The following is a 15,051-nucleotide window of genomic DNA, read 5'->3' as shown; positions in this document are numbered from 1 at the left end:
CTCTTGGTCTAGTGCACAGTGACTACTGTGGGAAATCAAATGTAAAATTTTGTGGTGGTGCAGAATATTTCTTGACGTTTACTGATGATAAAACTCAATATGTTCGGATTTATACTTTGAAACAGAAAAGCGAAGTATTCGGCAAGTTTCAGGAATTGAAATCTTTTGTCGAAGAAGCAAGTGTGTTTAAACTTAAAACCTTAAGAAGCAACAACGGCTGCGAATTTATGTCGAATGAATTAAAGAGCTACCTAAAATCAGAAGGAATCAAGCAAGAGCTCACCATACCAAAAACTCCCGAGAAAAATGGTCTAGCTAAACGTCTTAACCGAACGATGATGGAGTCTGTTCGTACCATGTTGATTCAAGCAAAGCTGTTGCAAAGAGTGTGGGTTGAAGAACTTACGGCAGCCGTGTATTTACACAATAGAAGCCCCACTAAAAGTCTGTTGAAGATGATACCACTTGAAGCTTGGTCAGGTGTGAAACCAGATGTCAGTCATTTAAGAACATTTGGCTGTAATGCCTATGCTCATTTTCCGAAGTACGATTGAAGAAAGCTGGATTCAAAAGCTAAGAAGTGTGTTCCGCTGGATATGGTGCAGAAACAAAAGGTTATCGGTTGTTTGACCCAGATTTTTCTCGAGTCATTTTTAGTCGTGACGTAAAATTTAATGAAAAGCAGTATGGATTTGAGAAACAGCCTGGAACAAACGAGAGTCCACCTAGACGTGTGATCTTACAGCTTTCATGTGATGACGAGAAAAATGACGATGGTTAAAACAACGTAGTTAAGGACGTACCACTGGTTTTTCCGGTAAGACAATGACGCCCACCTGATCGTTACGGAGAATGGGTTACAATTGTCGACGAAAATAATACAGAACCAAAAAACTTTGGTGTTGCACTCGCTGACCGAAATGTCGATAAATAGAAAATGGCTATGCAGGAAAAGATTGACTCACTCAATGAATATGATGTGTTGGAACTGACAAACTACCTGAAGGACGTAAGAGAGTTAGATGCAAATGTGTCTACAAGATCAAATGCAATTCAAATGGCGATACAGAAAGATTCAAAGCTCGATTAGTGGCGCAAGGCTATGCACAAAAATATGGTGAAGACTACGACAAACATTTCTCCAGTAGTGCGATTCGAATCAATTAGAAGTGTAATTGCCTTGTAAGTCCAGAGAAAATTGCAGTTGCTTCAAATGGATATCACAGCAGTATTCCTGAACGGAGAGTTAAATGAAGACGTGTATATGAAGCAACTGCAAGGTTTTGAAGACAACAATAGAAATTACTACGTGTATAAGCTAAAGAAGAGCTTGTATGGGCTCAAACAATCGTCTAGATGCTGGAGTTCTGTTCTGCATGAACACTTGAATTCTATGGAATTTTGTCAAACGGCTGGTGATCCTTGTATCTACATCAGAGATGACAATGGGGAAATTTTTATTATTGCAGTTCATGTTGATGATTTAATTGTGGCCGGCTCGACCAAGGAGAAGATTGCAGAGGTCTAAATTACTATCGCATCTAAGTTTAAGCAAAAGACAAGGGTCCACTAAGCTATATCCTTGGATTGCAAGTTATCCAGAAGAATGGAAGCGTTTGGATGGGACAAACTACCTATACTAAAACCATTTTAAACAAGTTTGGAATGAAGAATTTCAAACAAGTGGGAACACCTGTTGAATCGTGCTCGAAGCATATGAAATGCACAGAGGACAGTGAAATGTTTGATATACACAACTATCAGTCAACATTTGGTAGTTTACTCTATGTAGTTTACACTTGGACAGCAGTAAAGAGAATTTTCCGATATCTGAAAGGAACATTCGATTATGGCTTACATTACACACCCGAAACAAGTTTGGACTGCGTTAGATTTTCAGATGCAGATTGGGGTGGAGATATTAACGATAGAAAATCAACGTCCGGATATATTTTTATAATGAACGGTGCTGCAGTCAGTTGGAAAAGCAAGAAACAAAGCTGTGTAGCATTGTCGACTGCAGAAGCTGAATATATAGCCTTGAGATCAGCTGTTCAAGAAGCAATTTGAATTCGTCAATTGTTTTCTTCGAGATCATATAGAAAAGAAATCCGTGAAACATTCAATATTGTGCTACAAACGAAATGTTAGCAGATTTTTTGACAAAAAGAGTAAGTAAAGAGCAGTTTGAAAAACCACGACAAAAGATTGGAGTAGTATCAGAAGAACAATTAGATATTTAACTGTGAATGAGAAGGAGTGTTGGTGTTTATTTAAAATAACATTCTTGTTAAATATATTAGTTACCACTGACCATATACCAAATATGGTAATATAAACTAAAATCGTTCGTTGTACGTATTATAAATATATCTCTAGTAGAGCTAATGTGTAGAGCTATCTTGTAAAACTCGTTTTTCTTTGTTAAAGTGCACATACAGCCTTTCCAAATTCGTTGAAATTTTAAAAGTTTAGACTGTGGAAAATATGATTTCGAAAAAAATTTCGTAAAAAAAGAAAAAACAAAGTTTTTTTTGCGGTTTGAATTAGCTTGCTTTTGAGAAATTTCCGCGCCGCTGAGGGGACTTAAAACGAGAGGTTTGTGACGTCATTTAAGGAACGTATGAATGCGCTGCATACAAAACAACATAGTGTGAAATAACAATTCTTTATATATTGCTTTGAAATTAATATAAAAATTGTACGAAACATGTCCACATCTGATTCTGAGTCGAGTACAGCAACAACAGCGGAAAATATTGAATTGAACAGTCGGGAATTCGATTTAGAAGACGAAGATCAATCGTCATCAAATGCGCTCCGCAACACCGATGGCGATTTTGAGTATGGCCAAGCTGAAGCGTATGAAAACGAACCACTTGCAGATGAAGAGTGGTTAGAAAACTATATTAGAGAGACAGAAGAAGAAAGACGCCAAACAGAAGAGCTCGAACGCAGAATGCAAAATGAAGTTCCTCTTGATTCTTGGTAAGAAAAGTTGGAAAATTTGTTTATTTATTGTTGCCGAAGCTTTTGACAGATAACTTTCGTAGGTGCAATTGTGGTAACTGCCGTGTTCCTCTCTTGGTTAATCCAAAAGAATGTAGATGCTGCCACGAAATTGCCAATTGCATGATTGAAATGCAAGATCATATGGTGGTATCCGAATTAGGAAGGCAGCCAAAATGCATAACAGAGCATCCAGGATTTGATGCCATTTGCCTCAATCGATGGGTATTAAATTTAGCTGCCAATCTTTACCAAAGACGAGATGGAGTTAGATATCATAAAGGATTCTTGGAGCAAAGGTTTGTTAGAATTAATAGTTAAATGTTTCTGTCTGGGTTATCTATGAATGCACACTTGAAAAATTTGTATTTTATGGACTCCTACCTGTTTTAATGGACCTTGTGTATTATGCCTTTTCAGGTTTTTTCGAGTTGTTGCATATAGACAATTTACAAGAATGGTACATGGCATTCTTCGAGACAAAAGAATTCCACTTCCAGCTTGTGCTTACCATGTTATTCGAAAAACTTTTAATTTAAAAAAAAATGAACACTTTGCAAGGTATGAAGAGGACAATCTGTAAAATAACATAAAATTATATATCATTTTAGGTGTTGTTTGCATGAGCCCAGCTAGTAGGGATTCAGTAAAGTGTGGAATGATTTAAGCCACTCTTGATATATTGCATCTTCGATTCACACTTATACTTGTTATACAAAACATACAAAATTACAATTCCTTTCTCTTTTTTCTTTCCATGCAGTCAATTCTCACTTCACTGAATCCCAACTAACTGGGCTCATACCACCAGGTCCTAAAAACTGGTTACTTTCGGTTTTTGACAGTTCATTATATTTTTATGGCCTTTCATTTTTATGTCATTTCGTGCTGTAGAACTCTGATCACCTTTGTGGCAGAGGTTCCAGCAGTAAAAATAGCAAATGACAATAGCAAATTTCCAGCAGGAATGGAAGTCCCAGTCATGACTGGTTGACTATTCCATGTTGTGGCTGCTCCACATTTTTGATTGGAACAACTAACTTTCACTTTTTCCATTGAACCATTTTGCAATATCTCAACAAGAACATCATCTGATTTGCAAATTGGGCAAAATTTAAAAAGTTCAAACAGTTGGGTGAAGTACACAATGAATTTTTTCTCTGTTCTTAGGTTGGTGTCTTTGTTGAGCACTCTACAAAAGAAAAAACTCAATTTATGAAATGCAACAGTAGCTATCAATAAATACAATTACATTACATACTGGCACACATTATTTGTGTCATCAAGGTAGTGACTGATTAAATAAGCTGTTTAACTTTGATTTATTTAACAATCACCACTATTTTAACATTGTCATGGTGATTGATACATTACAGTTCTCATCCAAAAATTGTTACCTTTTAAATGTTCTTGGCTGCTCTGATTCAGAGTCAACTTCCATGTCACTAGATGTGATTATCTCTTCTGTCTCAGTCTCTTAACTTTGTTTAGCACCAAGATCACTCTCTGAGTCTGAGTCACCACTAAGATCATTTGGGTCCAAAATCTCCTCAGCAGGACAACTATCAAGATCAACCACTTTGCAACTAGTTGATGATTCTTCATTGCTGCTGTTGTTGTCATACTCATCTATGAAATAAGATACTTCAGTAATGCGCAGCTACACAAGGTTGATTAAGTCCATATTTCTTAGTAATTAACTTCAATAATTTTCCAGGGGTGCATGCAAGCTTAGTTGGTACTATTGTAGAAATTGAGGTTATTAAACATGGCTGATCTTATTACTTTGGCAAATCTTCTCTTGACCTAGAATCATACATGAAATAAAATTAACAGGCGTATTATGTTAAAAAACACTTACCCACTGCAAGCATATCCATATTAGAACTGCTTGCATAAGTTCTGCTACACTGAAGCTTAAGCTTTGCCCCAAGCCATAAGTTCCTGTAACGACGTTTCTCTTTTTCAAGTTTTAAACAATTTTGGCATTGTAATTCACATTGCACAGCTACTTCCTAAATTAGAAACAACAGCAATACATATACAAAACAATAATTTACGTTAACCTTTACAGCAGTGGCGTAATAATCATATAAGTTTACCTTCTCAATACAGTTCATTGTTTCTCTATAGGTTCGCTAATTGGAATATTTTCTGATTCAACCTCTCTTTATAATAAGACATCCACTTTCTTTTCATGTAAAATGACATATATTTATGTAATGTAGATATCATAATAATTTCATATTATTCTGCGATCGCTTGTTGTAAGTTCATTGTCATCTTTTCGAGAATAAATGCTCGGGTAAGCAACGATTCCGAATTCATCTCGAATGAGTCGAGGTGAAAAATTACTTTCTGATTCAGAAAGCGAGCCGAATTGCCGAGAAAACGAATCTTTGTGAAGTGTTCCGAGCAAACTGCGGAATTCTTTGTGGGGACCCACTTATCGCGAGTAGCTTTCACAAAGTTGACCCATCGCTTTTTCCTACGCTTAGCTTCGCTTCTTTCGTCGTTAAAAATGGTATGCGATGAAGTGAAATGCCTTTCTCCGAACTGGCTACGTTAGAACAACCAAAAACTACACATCAATCTGGCATTTTTGTGTTTGTTTACATGCATAAACAGTGTAAGTTGTTTTGGAAGTCAGTCTGTGTTCCTTAAATGACGTCACAAGTAAGTCCCATGCCACGGATTAGAGCTCTCGGCATTTTTTACAAAACATTGAAATTCAGGTTTTATTCGCATCTTTGCCGAAAGATAACTCAAAAACGAAAAAAGTTATTCAAATTCTGTAAACGGCATTTGTATTATTTATCCAAAATCTATTTGAGAATAAAAAACTAAAAATAGCTGTATGTGCACTTTAAGCAAAATAAATCGTTGTATTCTCGATCTATCGGCATATTCAACAATCCACTTGATAAAGCTTCATGTTATTTGCTCTGTGAACCTTTGTTTGTAAACTTTGAAAAAATAAAGAGCTTAAACTTCAAAGAAATTTGAAACAAATTATACCTTTAATTTACTGTTCTTTATAAAAACTCAGTGTTGATATCGACCGATATGTCAGTTAGTACGAACAATAGTTTTATTAGGGTATTTTTATTTAGTAGCAAAGAGTATGTTAGCAGATTGTAATTGTTTTTCTGAAAATAACATAGTGCTGTATAACTGAATTTCAAATTCTTTTATTTCAAAGCCTGTGAACTTGTCACATTTGTGAAAGTAACAATACTGCTGACAATAACCAACATTGAATGACCGCACTGCACTGCAAATAACAATCTTTCAAATAACCAACATCTCAACATATCTACTAAGTTTTTTGATTATTTCATCTAAATTCAAAGAAAAATTTGAAAATCCGTTAATGCACGAAAAAAATGTCTGCATGGTATTTAGTAAGGATCTGGTTATTCTTTCAACTGATAACAAAAACCTAAACTTTTAAAACATCTAGCATTCGACTATGTTGTTTAGAGAAATAAACTAAAACAATGATTATTAAAAATGTCGCATTGAAGTATCACCAATACCGAAAATTTCCTCCTCTATCGCGTTCATTCGATTACAAAAAACCTCAAACCTTTCTTGAGAGTGTTCTTTATGTTGAAATAATATATTTGGTTTGATTTGGTAATTTATCCCGAGATAAAAGGAGACAAACTATTAAAAATAACTCATATTACTACAGATCACTGTTACGAACGTCCCGACTAATAATGAAATGGCCGCTTTTGATTCAATTGCTCGTAACAAAAGGAGTAAAACTTTGTGGAGAATTTGTTATCATTTTTTAAGATATTTATTCAATACACTAATAATTCTGATATAAACGTTATAACATAAATGTTAAGTGTTCAAACTTATCTAGGACAACTAATTTCAGTGAGTCTTACGTTGACGGTTATAATGTTCTGGATTCTTTAGTTCTTTCGTAGATGGTTCGTTTTCTTTTATTCAGTTATTTTCGGGTTTCTCGTTTGTTTATGTTTCACTTTTTACTTCCTTTTGATGCGGACTTCTACTGGGTACCAACATGACTAAAGCTTTCGTTTCTCTGGTTATAACTGATCGTACAATGAAGTAGGATTAAGCGCCTGTACGTAGACTGTGGTCAGTTGTTTAAACACGTCCTATACGTTTTCTGTGGTCAGTAGGTTGACCACATCCTATGTGTAAGTTTTTCCTGTTATTTTGGTTATCATACACATGCATGTATGAGTAAGCATTTTACAAAGGTCACTAACCAGTTAAATAATAATATATTTAAGTATAAAATATGGCAATAATAAATATAACTTACATGATTAAGGATTTTCATGTAACATCACTCATCAAAGTTAGTCACAGTAAGATGGCTGCCACACTTGACTTCTGACTTCAATTTTTTGTATGTATAATATACAATAGATGCGCTTTCCATGTATTTAGCTCAGTGATGTTAAGGTTAAGCGTAAAGATATGATAAATAGGACTAGCACTTTGTATTATGAAATGAGTAGAAACTAGAAGAAAAACGAAAAATTTGTCGTGAGTAACGTCTGCTTTTAATAGATTCAAAAAAGATACGGCTTGAATTTTAATTTAAAAATTAATGAAAGAATTTGCAAAGACTTTTCAGTGATGAATTTTACACCACTACTAACTATAAAGCATAAAACATTTCCTTTCAAAACGTACATGTTGATAACAAGACTTAGGAGATTAAAACTTTGCATTGTATTACTGAGGATGCTATGGCAACAATATCCACATTTCATGTATGTGATATTTCCAACGTTTCACATGGTGTCATTGTTGGTAATATAGCAGAAACATCAACAACTAATGTGGATAGTAAGTCCAAAGTATCAAACTTGGTTGGTGAGGATAATATGCAAATAATATTCCCAAATCTTATAGCTTCATCGTATTAATTACTGTCTTAGCCAACAATTTTAAGTTAATTAAAGGTAACAAAATACCCATTAACCTCAATTGCAGATGAATGCATGTTTTAATCAAGTTAAATGCACAGAAATATACATTTTGAATGGTGGTGAAGAAAGAGCTAGTAATAAATCTTAATTCTTGAATCAACCCAATCGATGATAAACATCAGTTAATGATATGTCAGTACAGTTTTACCAGATTCTCTAGTCAAACTTCTTAATTAAGTCCTAAGCTCATATTTTGCTGTTTACTGTGGAATTTACGTTGGCATTTGGTTTACTATTATAGCAGTACCAATGCTTGAGACGTCTTTTTGTACTTCTGCTGCAGGTTCACAAATTTCCATGTCTGAACCATACATGTCTATTGTTGTTTCGTGATCGGACGTTCCATAGATATCTTGTCTCGCTGCTGTTTCTGGTTCATATGATCCTCAAATATTTCAACATGAGGCTCCAATGGCTGGAATAACTTCTAATAAACTACTATTATAAAGATTTTCAACCGTCGTATTTTCAGTTTCATAGATGTTTTGTACATCGGCGATAATGCCTATGCCATACGCAGTTGTAACACGTGTTGCGTCATACAGCTTTTGAGCTATGTAAAGAAAATGAATAATTCCGTTCAGCATTTTATCAATAATTTTCCTGTGTTTTCAACAATATTCTTGCGCATTTGCATCCACGCAAACTAGTAATTATAACTTTTTGTTCATGGTAAAACGCTTTTTGAAGTGTTTAATGAAGTTGTTTTATAAAGGAAATGGATCCATTATATAACAACAGAACGAAGTTCTTCATGTGGAAGAGAAACTCTTTCACTTGATACAAGAATAGGCTTCAATGTATAAAAGATTGTTGTTATAACTCAATTATTTAAGAGAAGAATAGTCTTTATTGTGTGTTAGATACTAATAAGGTCCATAAGACTTAATTTACAATTAAGGTTTACATATACATGAACCTGTCTTAGTTATTGGAGCATCAAAATCGCGTAATTCGGAATACACCGAGTCGGCAGCCTGAATTTTCGTAGCAGCAGTATCTGTGTCTTTGTATTAAGCGAGAGGCAAATATGTGATGGGAAAATATTAATGTACATCCTAAAGACAATAGCGAATGTACTTATCGACCCCTCTCTCTCTCTCTCTCGTCCTTTTTCTGTGGAAATATTAGACGTTTGCATTTTTAGTAAACACATATATGTCGGACAAAAACATCTATAGGTCTGATATCTGCAAGAGCATGCAGGTAAAGCCCTCTTATCTTGATAGCAGAGGGGTCTTTTTAAGCCAACTACTAAAGTTGATTTGAATTGAAATTACTGCCATATCTGACTTTTTTTCTTTTTTTCCTTTTTCTTTTCTTTCTTCTTTTGCGACACATTTTTCGCCTTTCCTGTCTTACCTTGCTTTGCAGTTTGTATGTTCGTTTTCTATTGGAAATAAAATTTGATAAAAATTTTGCTTGTAATCTGTTGTAATTTTTGTATGTAAATAAAGAAGACCAAAAACCTTCGTTTAAATTTGAGCATTGGCGTAGCCAGCCCGCAAATTTGGTCCTCCTATGTGAATTTTTTTTGTGTTCACTCACTGTAAAAACAAAAGATTTCTAAAGAAATGAATAACGTTCATGTCCTAAAATTTACATAGCAAGATCAAAACTTGACGGCTGTCTACGCCACTGAATTTGAGTGTCAAAAAGTTCCAAAAAATTGTTACTCAAACAGCGTTACACGCAAGACAACGTTTAAATATTAATTGCTATATGTGGCTATCAGTTATTATAAAAATTTGAAAAGGAAAATTTTCTCCCTAATACTCCTGTAACTTTCCGCAGAATAAGTATACAATTTATTCTTTTAATTTCCCAATATTGACAGCGTACAAAGACTGACTCCTATTCTTGTATTTTTCGATTTTGAGCATAGCCTGATATTATATGTACACTTTTACTAATTTTGTTCTTATATCTGAACTAAACAATGCTACTATCTAAATTTGCTAATCCGAAAGTTATATTTGTACCAATCATGATTAAATTTTAATTGTTTTTTTAGCTAATGTCTATTTTGGATTTTTTGAAACAGATCTTTTTATTCGCTAACTATGATGTTTCTGAACTTTATTGTTCTCAATGCATGAACACTAAGCATCTTCATCATTGTTGACCATACACCATACGCTTAATGACGTCGAAAGGCAGAAGAGCTTAGCGCATTGTGGAGTTAGTTGTCACACGAATGAAAACACTACAATATGCTTACTATTTTTAGGTAGTCTGCGACTGTTTCTCAAAATAAAATACCTAATTTTAATTAAAAAAAGACCTAAGCTCTCTTATAAATTCTTAATTGGATCTTAAGGTGTTTGGCGGATATAAAAAAAAACAGCAAAAGAAGAGTTTCGGCGTTCCTACAACGGCAAAAGGCATCGCGAGCTTTTTCTTTATTTTCTGAACTGTAATCGTATATAATACACAAATACATGCATGGAACAGGTTATTATAGTATCGTAGAAGATTCTTTATCAAACTTTCGCCTGGCTAATGAGTTCACAATGTACTGCTATCATTGCATTTTAACGTCATTACGCATAAGGTCTATTAAAATTCTTGACAGAAACTTACCTTTTGCTGTTTCACCTTTTGTTGCAGTCCGTCCTGTAATGATGATACAGCTTTACAGTTTAGTTGCATACTTGATTACTTTCTGCTGCAACAAACTGGGGAATAAGATGCTAAGTTTTTTTAAATACACACGTGCACTGCAATTTATTAGCTAAAAAAACAAACTATCCGTCCTAATTAGAATTGTATTTTGACGATGTTCTACGACAATTGCTGATGGCAAACTTATAATAAAATTAGTAATGTTTTAGAACAACAAAATTACAAAAGATTTAAAACAGTTGTTCTATAATTATCAAGTAAAATTTTTTACTAAGGACTACATTTTCGTTGCTGTAGTGCATTTGATAGCAAAATTAAGGAAGTAACGTAGTGTAGCAACAGAAATTCTTCGTCATAAATAACGAGATGTATTGAAATACTTATGAACCAAAGTACCATAAGGAGAAGAGAAAAGATAAAATACTGCATTTGAACGTCTTTTAAAAATAATGAGAGTAAAGTTTTCTTTCACAGTTATTTTTCATAGTTTAAAATACATGTGAGGGAGTTATATAATCTATTTGATTTAAACTACTCAATGAGTTTGATCCATTTATCTTAGTTAAAACACTCCAATACATAAATTTAAGTTGAAATTTCCTTAACACACACCTCCACCCGCACCCCCAGCCCCCGTGTACAGCCTCCGGTGCATAAGCATAAAAACATTTAACTTAAAGTGGTACTAAAACGAAAATTTTGCCTACCGTTTTTTTTTCATAGATTAATAGTGTATGTAAAAAAATCTCTTCTGGCGAAATTTTAGCGCAATGTATTTAATGCTGCTCGAGTTACGTAGCGATAAAACTTGTACTTTAAGAGCCGCCATTAAAATGCGCCATATTTGAATTTTCAAGAAGGAAGGTGCTTGTGACGTCATATTCTTAACTCGCGGCTGTTTACAATATAACACTATATACAAATAGAGATATAAAAGGTTGTATAACTCAATTTTTTTAACATGCCTTCAACACGCTGTGTCGTGCAAGATTGCAGTAATACGTCTGATAGAAGTACAGGCATTTCATTACATATAAGCCCAAACGACGAGTCTTTAAGAAGAATTTGGGTTAAATTTGTTGAGACGAAGCGCGCAAACTTTAATCCGAGTTCGCGCGAAATTCGATTTATGATTTGTTCGAATCACTTCTCGGATGATTGTTTTGAGCGTTTTTTCCATTTGGGTGGTATGACATAGACGGCTCAAGTAAACATAGACGCAGGCGCACAAAATAATATTTTTAGAATTTTCACAAAGAAAAGGCTTACCCTCTCTGGTCTTTGACCATCTCGAAAAACGGTCGCATAACTGCGATGACCTTTGGTCTTTAAACCTAACGAAGCTGCTTGAAGAACAAATTGTTCAGGCAAACTTCGTTAAAGCCAGGTGATCAAAATGCATTTTCTTTCATCGACTTCGAACTGATTCATTTTGCCACGGCATTGCTCTAATTCCATGCAGCATCGGCACTCTTGAGGGTTGACAACAAGATCCAACGAACAATGGCCACATTCACACCTTTAATATTGGCCAAATTGTATGTTTCCATAAAGTTATCATAGCTAACGGCAGACGATTCAGATCAAAGTAACACACTAAGAATGACATCTTACCATGAAGTAACATCAACACGGGCATCAAAACGATCTTGCAGCATGTCCTCAACCTGCCGTTCTTCTGCGACTGCAGCTTCGTACTCAGCAATTTCATCGGGCGAAGCAAGCGGTTCAATATTATCGGCAAATGGCAAAATTTCCGAATTAGATTCGTCCGAATTTGCCGTCATGAATTCCGATGAAGAAATTGATGCGTTTGTCTCGATCGAAGACTCAAAAGCGAGCTAGATCTCGATGAATTTGACATTTTTTTGCTCTGTTTATATATTACTTTGTATACTTTCCAATGTGCGCTTCTTGCCGTGTTAAGAATATGACGTCACAGACCTTTGCTGATTGCAAATATTCAAAATGGCCGATTTTAATGGCGGACATGAAAATTAGACATTTCAAATGTTCATAACTCCCTCGTTATACTATTATTTTTGCTTAAATTTTACTAAAGCAATAATTGATATGTGTTTAAACTATTGAATGCTAAAATCGATGATTTTTTAACGTTCAGTTTTCGTTTTAGTACCACTTTAATAACACGAACAAATGACAATATTAAACATCCTACCAATACGATTGTGTAGACTAAATGGTGGTCCAACTCCTGCAATTGTTCTAGCTTTAATATGAAATCTATAATCGGAGTATGGATTCAAGTTTTTCATTTACCAAACAATAGCGTTTGAGGATAAAGACGAGATTTTAACCTTTCTGACTTTGGAATGTTCCATTTATTCATAAACAGTGACCTCATAAAGCAAAAGGAAGCCATTTTGATCCTTGATATCTGGTGCTTTCCATTTTATTTCAATTGATCTTGAAGTTAGAGTTCTCATGGTTATATATTGAAGTGGGGCAGATGGTGCTGTATTAATTAAATAGTGTTTCACAAATTACTGATAAACAATAATTAATATTAACATGACAAGCGCAAGTAAAGAAGCAGTTGCCTGCTTCTCCGGTGCGGAAGTCAATGCGACTTATCACCCAACCTTTGAGACGTTCTACCTACATAGCGAGCATCACACTCCCATTTATATTCATAAATTACATTGCTTAAAAGTGGTACCGGTAGAGATTCTTTTGGGATGGGTGAACATGAATCAAATTGACCGTTAGCGTTTTTGGATGTTCTTGTCCATAAACGCAATGGTCAATTCCTTAGAAGCATTCATTGCAAGGCAACTTTTACGGGTTTTTACACACGCTTTGACTCTTTTCCTTCACACAGAGAAAAAATTTCTTTAGTAAAGTGTTTAATAAAGCGAACGCCTAGACTGTTATCAGAGGAGTTCATTGAGGGTGATCTCAACTCAAACGAGATCTAGAAAAATTACTATTATTATAATAATCTATTAATTTACTCCCTATCATTAAAATAACTAAATACAGGATGCATGAAAGATACAATCCTTTGAAGTCACGCATTACCCAGAATTATAGAATTAATTAGCACCTATTGAGGTATAAACATGGAAGAAATCAAAATTATTAGATACTCGGTATTTAAATGTGCAATATGTGCAATTTGTATTTATTATCTTTTGTGATGATAATTATGATATTTTGCAAATTGAGTAAATATAAATTATAACTCGTTTGCGGATCACTTACAATAAATCATTCAATTTTAAACTTCTGTGTGTCTGTGACTCCAACAGATTGTTGTTTTCGTTATTAAAATCTGTATAAATTTATAATGAAATTGTTTCATAAAATTGTTTTAAAAATTTTTATTAAAATTAAAAATTATATCACTAATAAAATTTATCAGTATTATGAGAAATCACACTTTCCTTAAATTACAATATTTTCATAGTTCATACTTTCATCAGAAGCTGTGCTGTTCGGCCTGTTAACACATGCAAGCACTAAATCAAGTTCCTTTATCGTTATATCATGTGTAAATTTTAACCTAACATTGATTATCAGTTAGGTTATCAATTTCATGCCATTATGAAATCAAGCCATTATGTATCATAATGATACACATTTTCTAGATGGGACTGAGAAATTCCTTTAAAACCACAACATCACGCAAATGCGATCAGACAATGGCAATGCATTACTATGTCAAAACATAATCAAATTTGAAAATTACTTTATAGCTCGTAACTCTCCTTGCAAGTTCCATGTGCTAGTTATATGCTTGGGAATAAGAAGCTCAGAATACAAATCTCTTACTTGCGTTCCACTTCGAAATGGGCCCCTACGCTTCATACGAGAAATTGCTTCATACAATCTTGTTTGAAACACTCCTCTAATAATGGCAATATCGGTGGTCTTTTCCTTGTGAAACAGAGACCAAAGATCGAAGTTGCTTCGCACAAATTCTGCCATTATAAATCAAAAACTAAAAATATAGATATATCCGTAATCCAAGTGTAATTGTACTGCAGGCTATGTGCATCAGTCACTGATGCACTCCAGTTGATCGTGGGCTTAATGCACTACTTAGCAGCCGTTTCCCAACGCAAAGTAGGCAATAAAACATTAGTATTCATGACGTCTTGTTTGGTAAATTCGGCCAAATATACTCGGGACTGTTGCACTTCTGATGCACTTTTCACCCAACGTGACGATAGTTATGCACTATCGCCCCAATGTGACGTAAAGATACTGAACTCTTTGGACTTATTCACGACTGTATTAATTTTAGAATATAATTACATTTTTGTCAAAATTGCTTAAGCGATCGCTATATTTTGGTAAATATTGTCGGTTAAATGGATATCTTACTGAATTTGTTTTCATTTCTATAATACTTGGTGTAAATTTTTTAACCATGTATAAACATCGGTTTACTGAAGGAAAATGTTTT

General features: G+C 34.3%; 4 protein-coding genes across 4 annotated transcripts; 2 read left to right on the top strand and 2 right to left on the bottom strand.

Annotated features, from left to right (window-relative positions):
* The first annotated feature begins 1,620 nt into the window (after nucleotides 1-1,620).
* On the top strand, nucleotides 1,621-2,070 carry LOC124436014 (secreted RxLR effector protein 161-like). The gene has a single exon (XM_046985938.1). It carries the CDS (start codon nucleotides 1,621-1,623, stop codon nucleotides 2,068-2,070), a length of 450 nt encoding a protein of 149 aa, XP_046841894.1.
* Nucleotides 2,071-2,430: 360 nt separating this feature from the next.
* On the top strand, nucleotides 2,431-3,645 carry LOC124436012. The gene is made up of 4 exons (XM_046985937.1): nucleotides 2,431-2,988; nucleotides 3,054-3,308; nucleotides 3,430-3,570; nucleotides 3,621-3,645. The coding sequence occupies exons 1-4, from the start codon at nucleotides 2,711-2,713 to the stop codon at nucleotides 3,643-3,645; spliced, it is 699 nt and encodes a 232-aa protein (XP_046841893.1). The 5' UTR covers nucleotides 2,431-2,710.
* A 120-nt stretch (nucleotides 3,646-3,765) lies between these two features.
* Nucleotides 3,766-4,491, bottom strand: LOC124436695. The gene is made up of 2 exons (XM_046986665.1): nucleotides 4,407-4,491; nucleotides 3,766-4,201 (listed from the first exon to the last, which is right to left on the bottom strand). The coding sequence occupies exons 1-2, from the start codon at nucleotides 4,448-4,450 to the stop codon at nucleotides 3,883-3,885; spliced, it is 363 nt and encodes a 120-aa protein (XP_046842621.1). The 5' UTR covers nucleotides 4,451-4,491; the 3' UTR covers nucleotides 3,766-3,882.
* A 7,505-nt stretch (nucleotides 4,492-11,996) lies between these two features.
* On the bottom strand, nucleotides 11,997-12,443 carry LOC124436011. The gene is made up of 2 exons (XM_046985936.1): nucleotides 12,234-12,443; nucleotides 11,997-12,138 (listed from the first exon to the last, which is right to left on the bottom strand). The coding sequence occupies exons 1-2, from the start codon at nucleotides 12,404-12,406 to the stop codon at nucleotides 11,997-11,999; spliced, it is 315 nt and encodes a 104-aa protein (XP_046841892.1). The 5' UTR covers nucleotides 12,407-12,443.
* Nucleotides 12,444-15,051: the final 2,608 nt, after the last annotated feature.

The sequence above is a fragment of the Xenia sp. Carnegie-2017 genome, unplaced genomic scaffold (assembly GCF_021976095.1).
Source record: "Xenia sp. Carnegie-2017 unplaced genomic scaffold, XeniaSp_v1 HiC_scaffold_16, whole genome shotgun sequence".
NCBI lineage: Eukaryota > Metazoa > Cnidaria > Anthozoa > Malacalcyonacea > Xeniidae > Xenia > Xenia sp. Carnegie-2017.
This window is presented reverse-complemented; position numbering and strand designations above follow the sequence as displayed.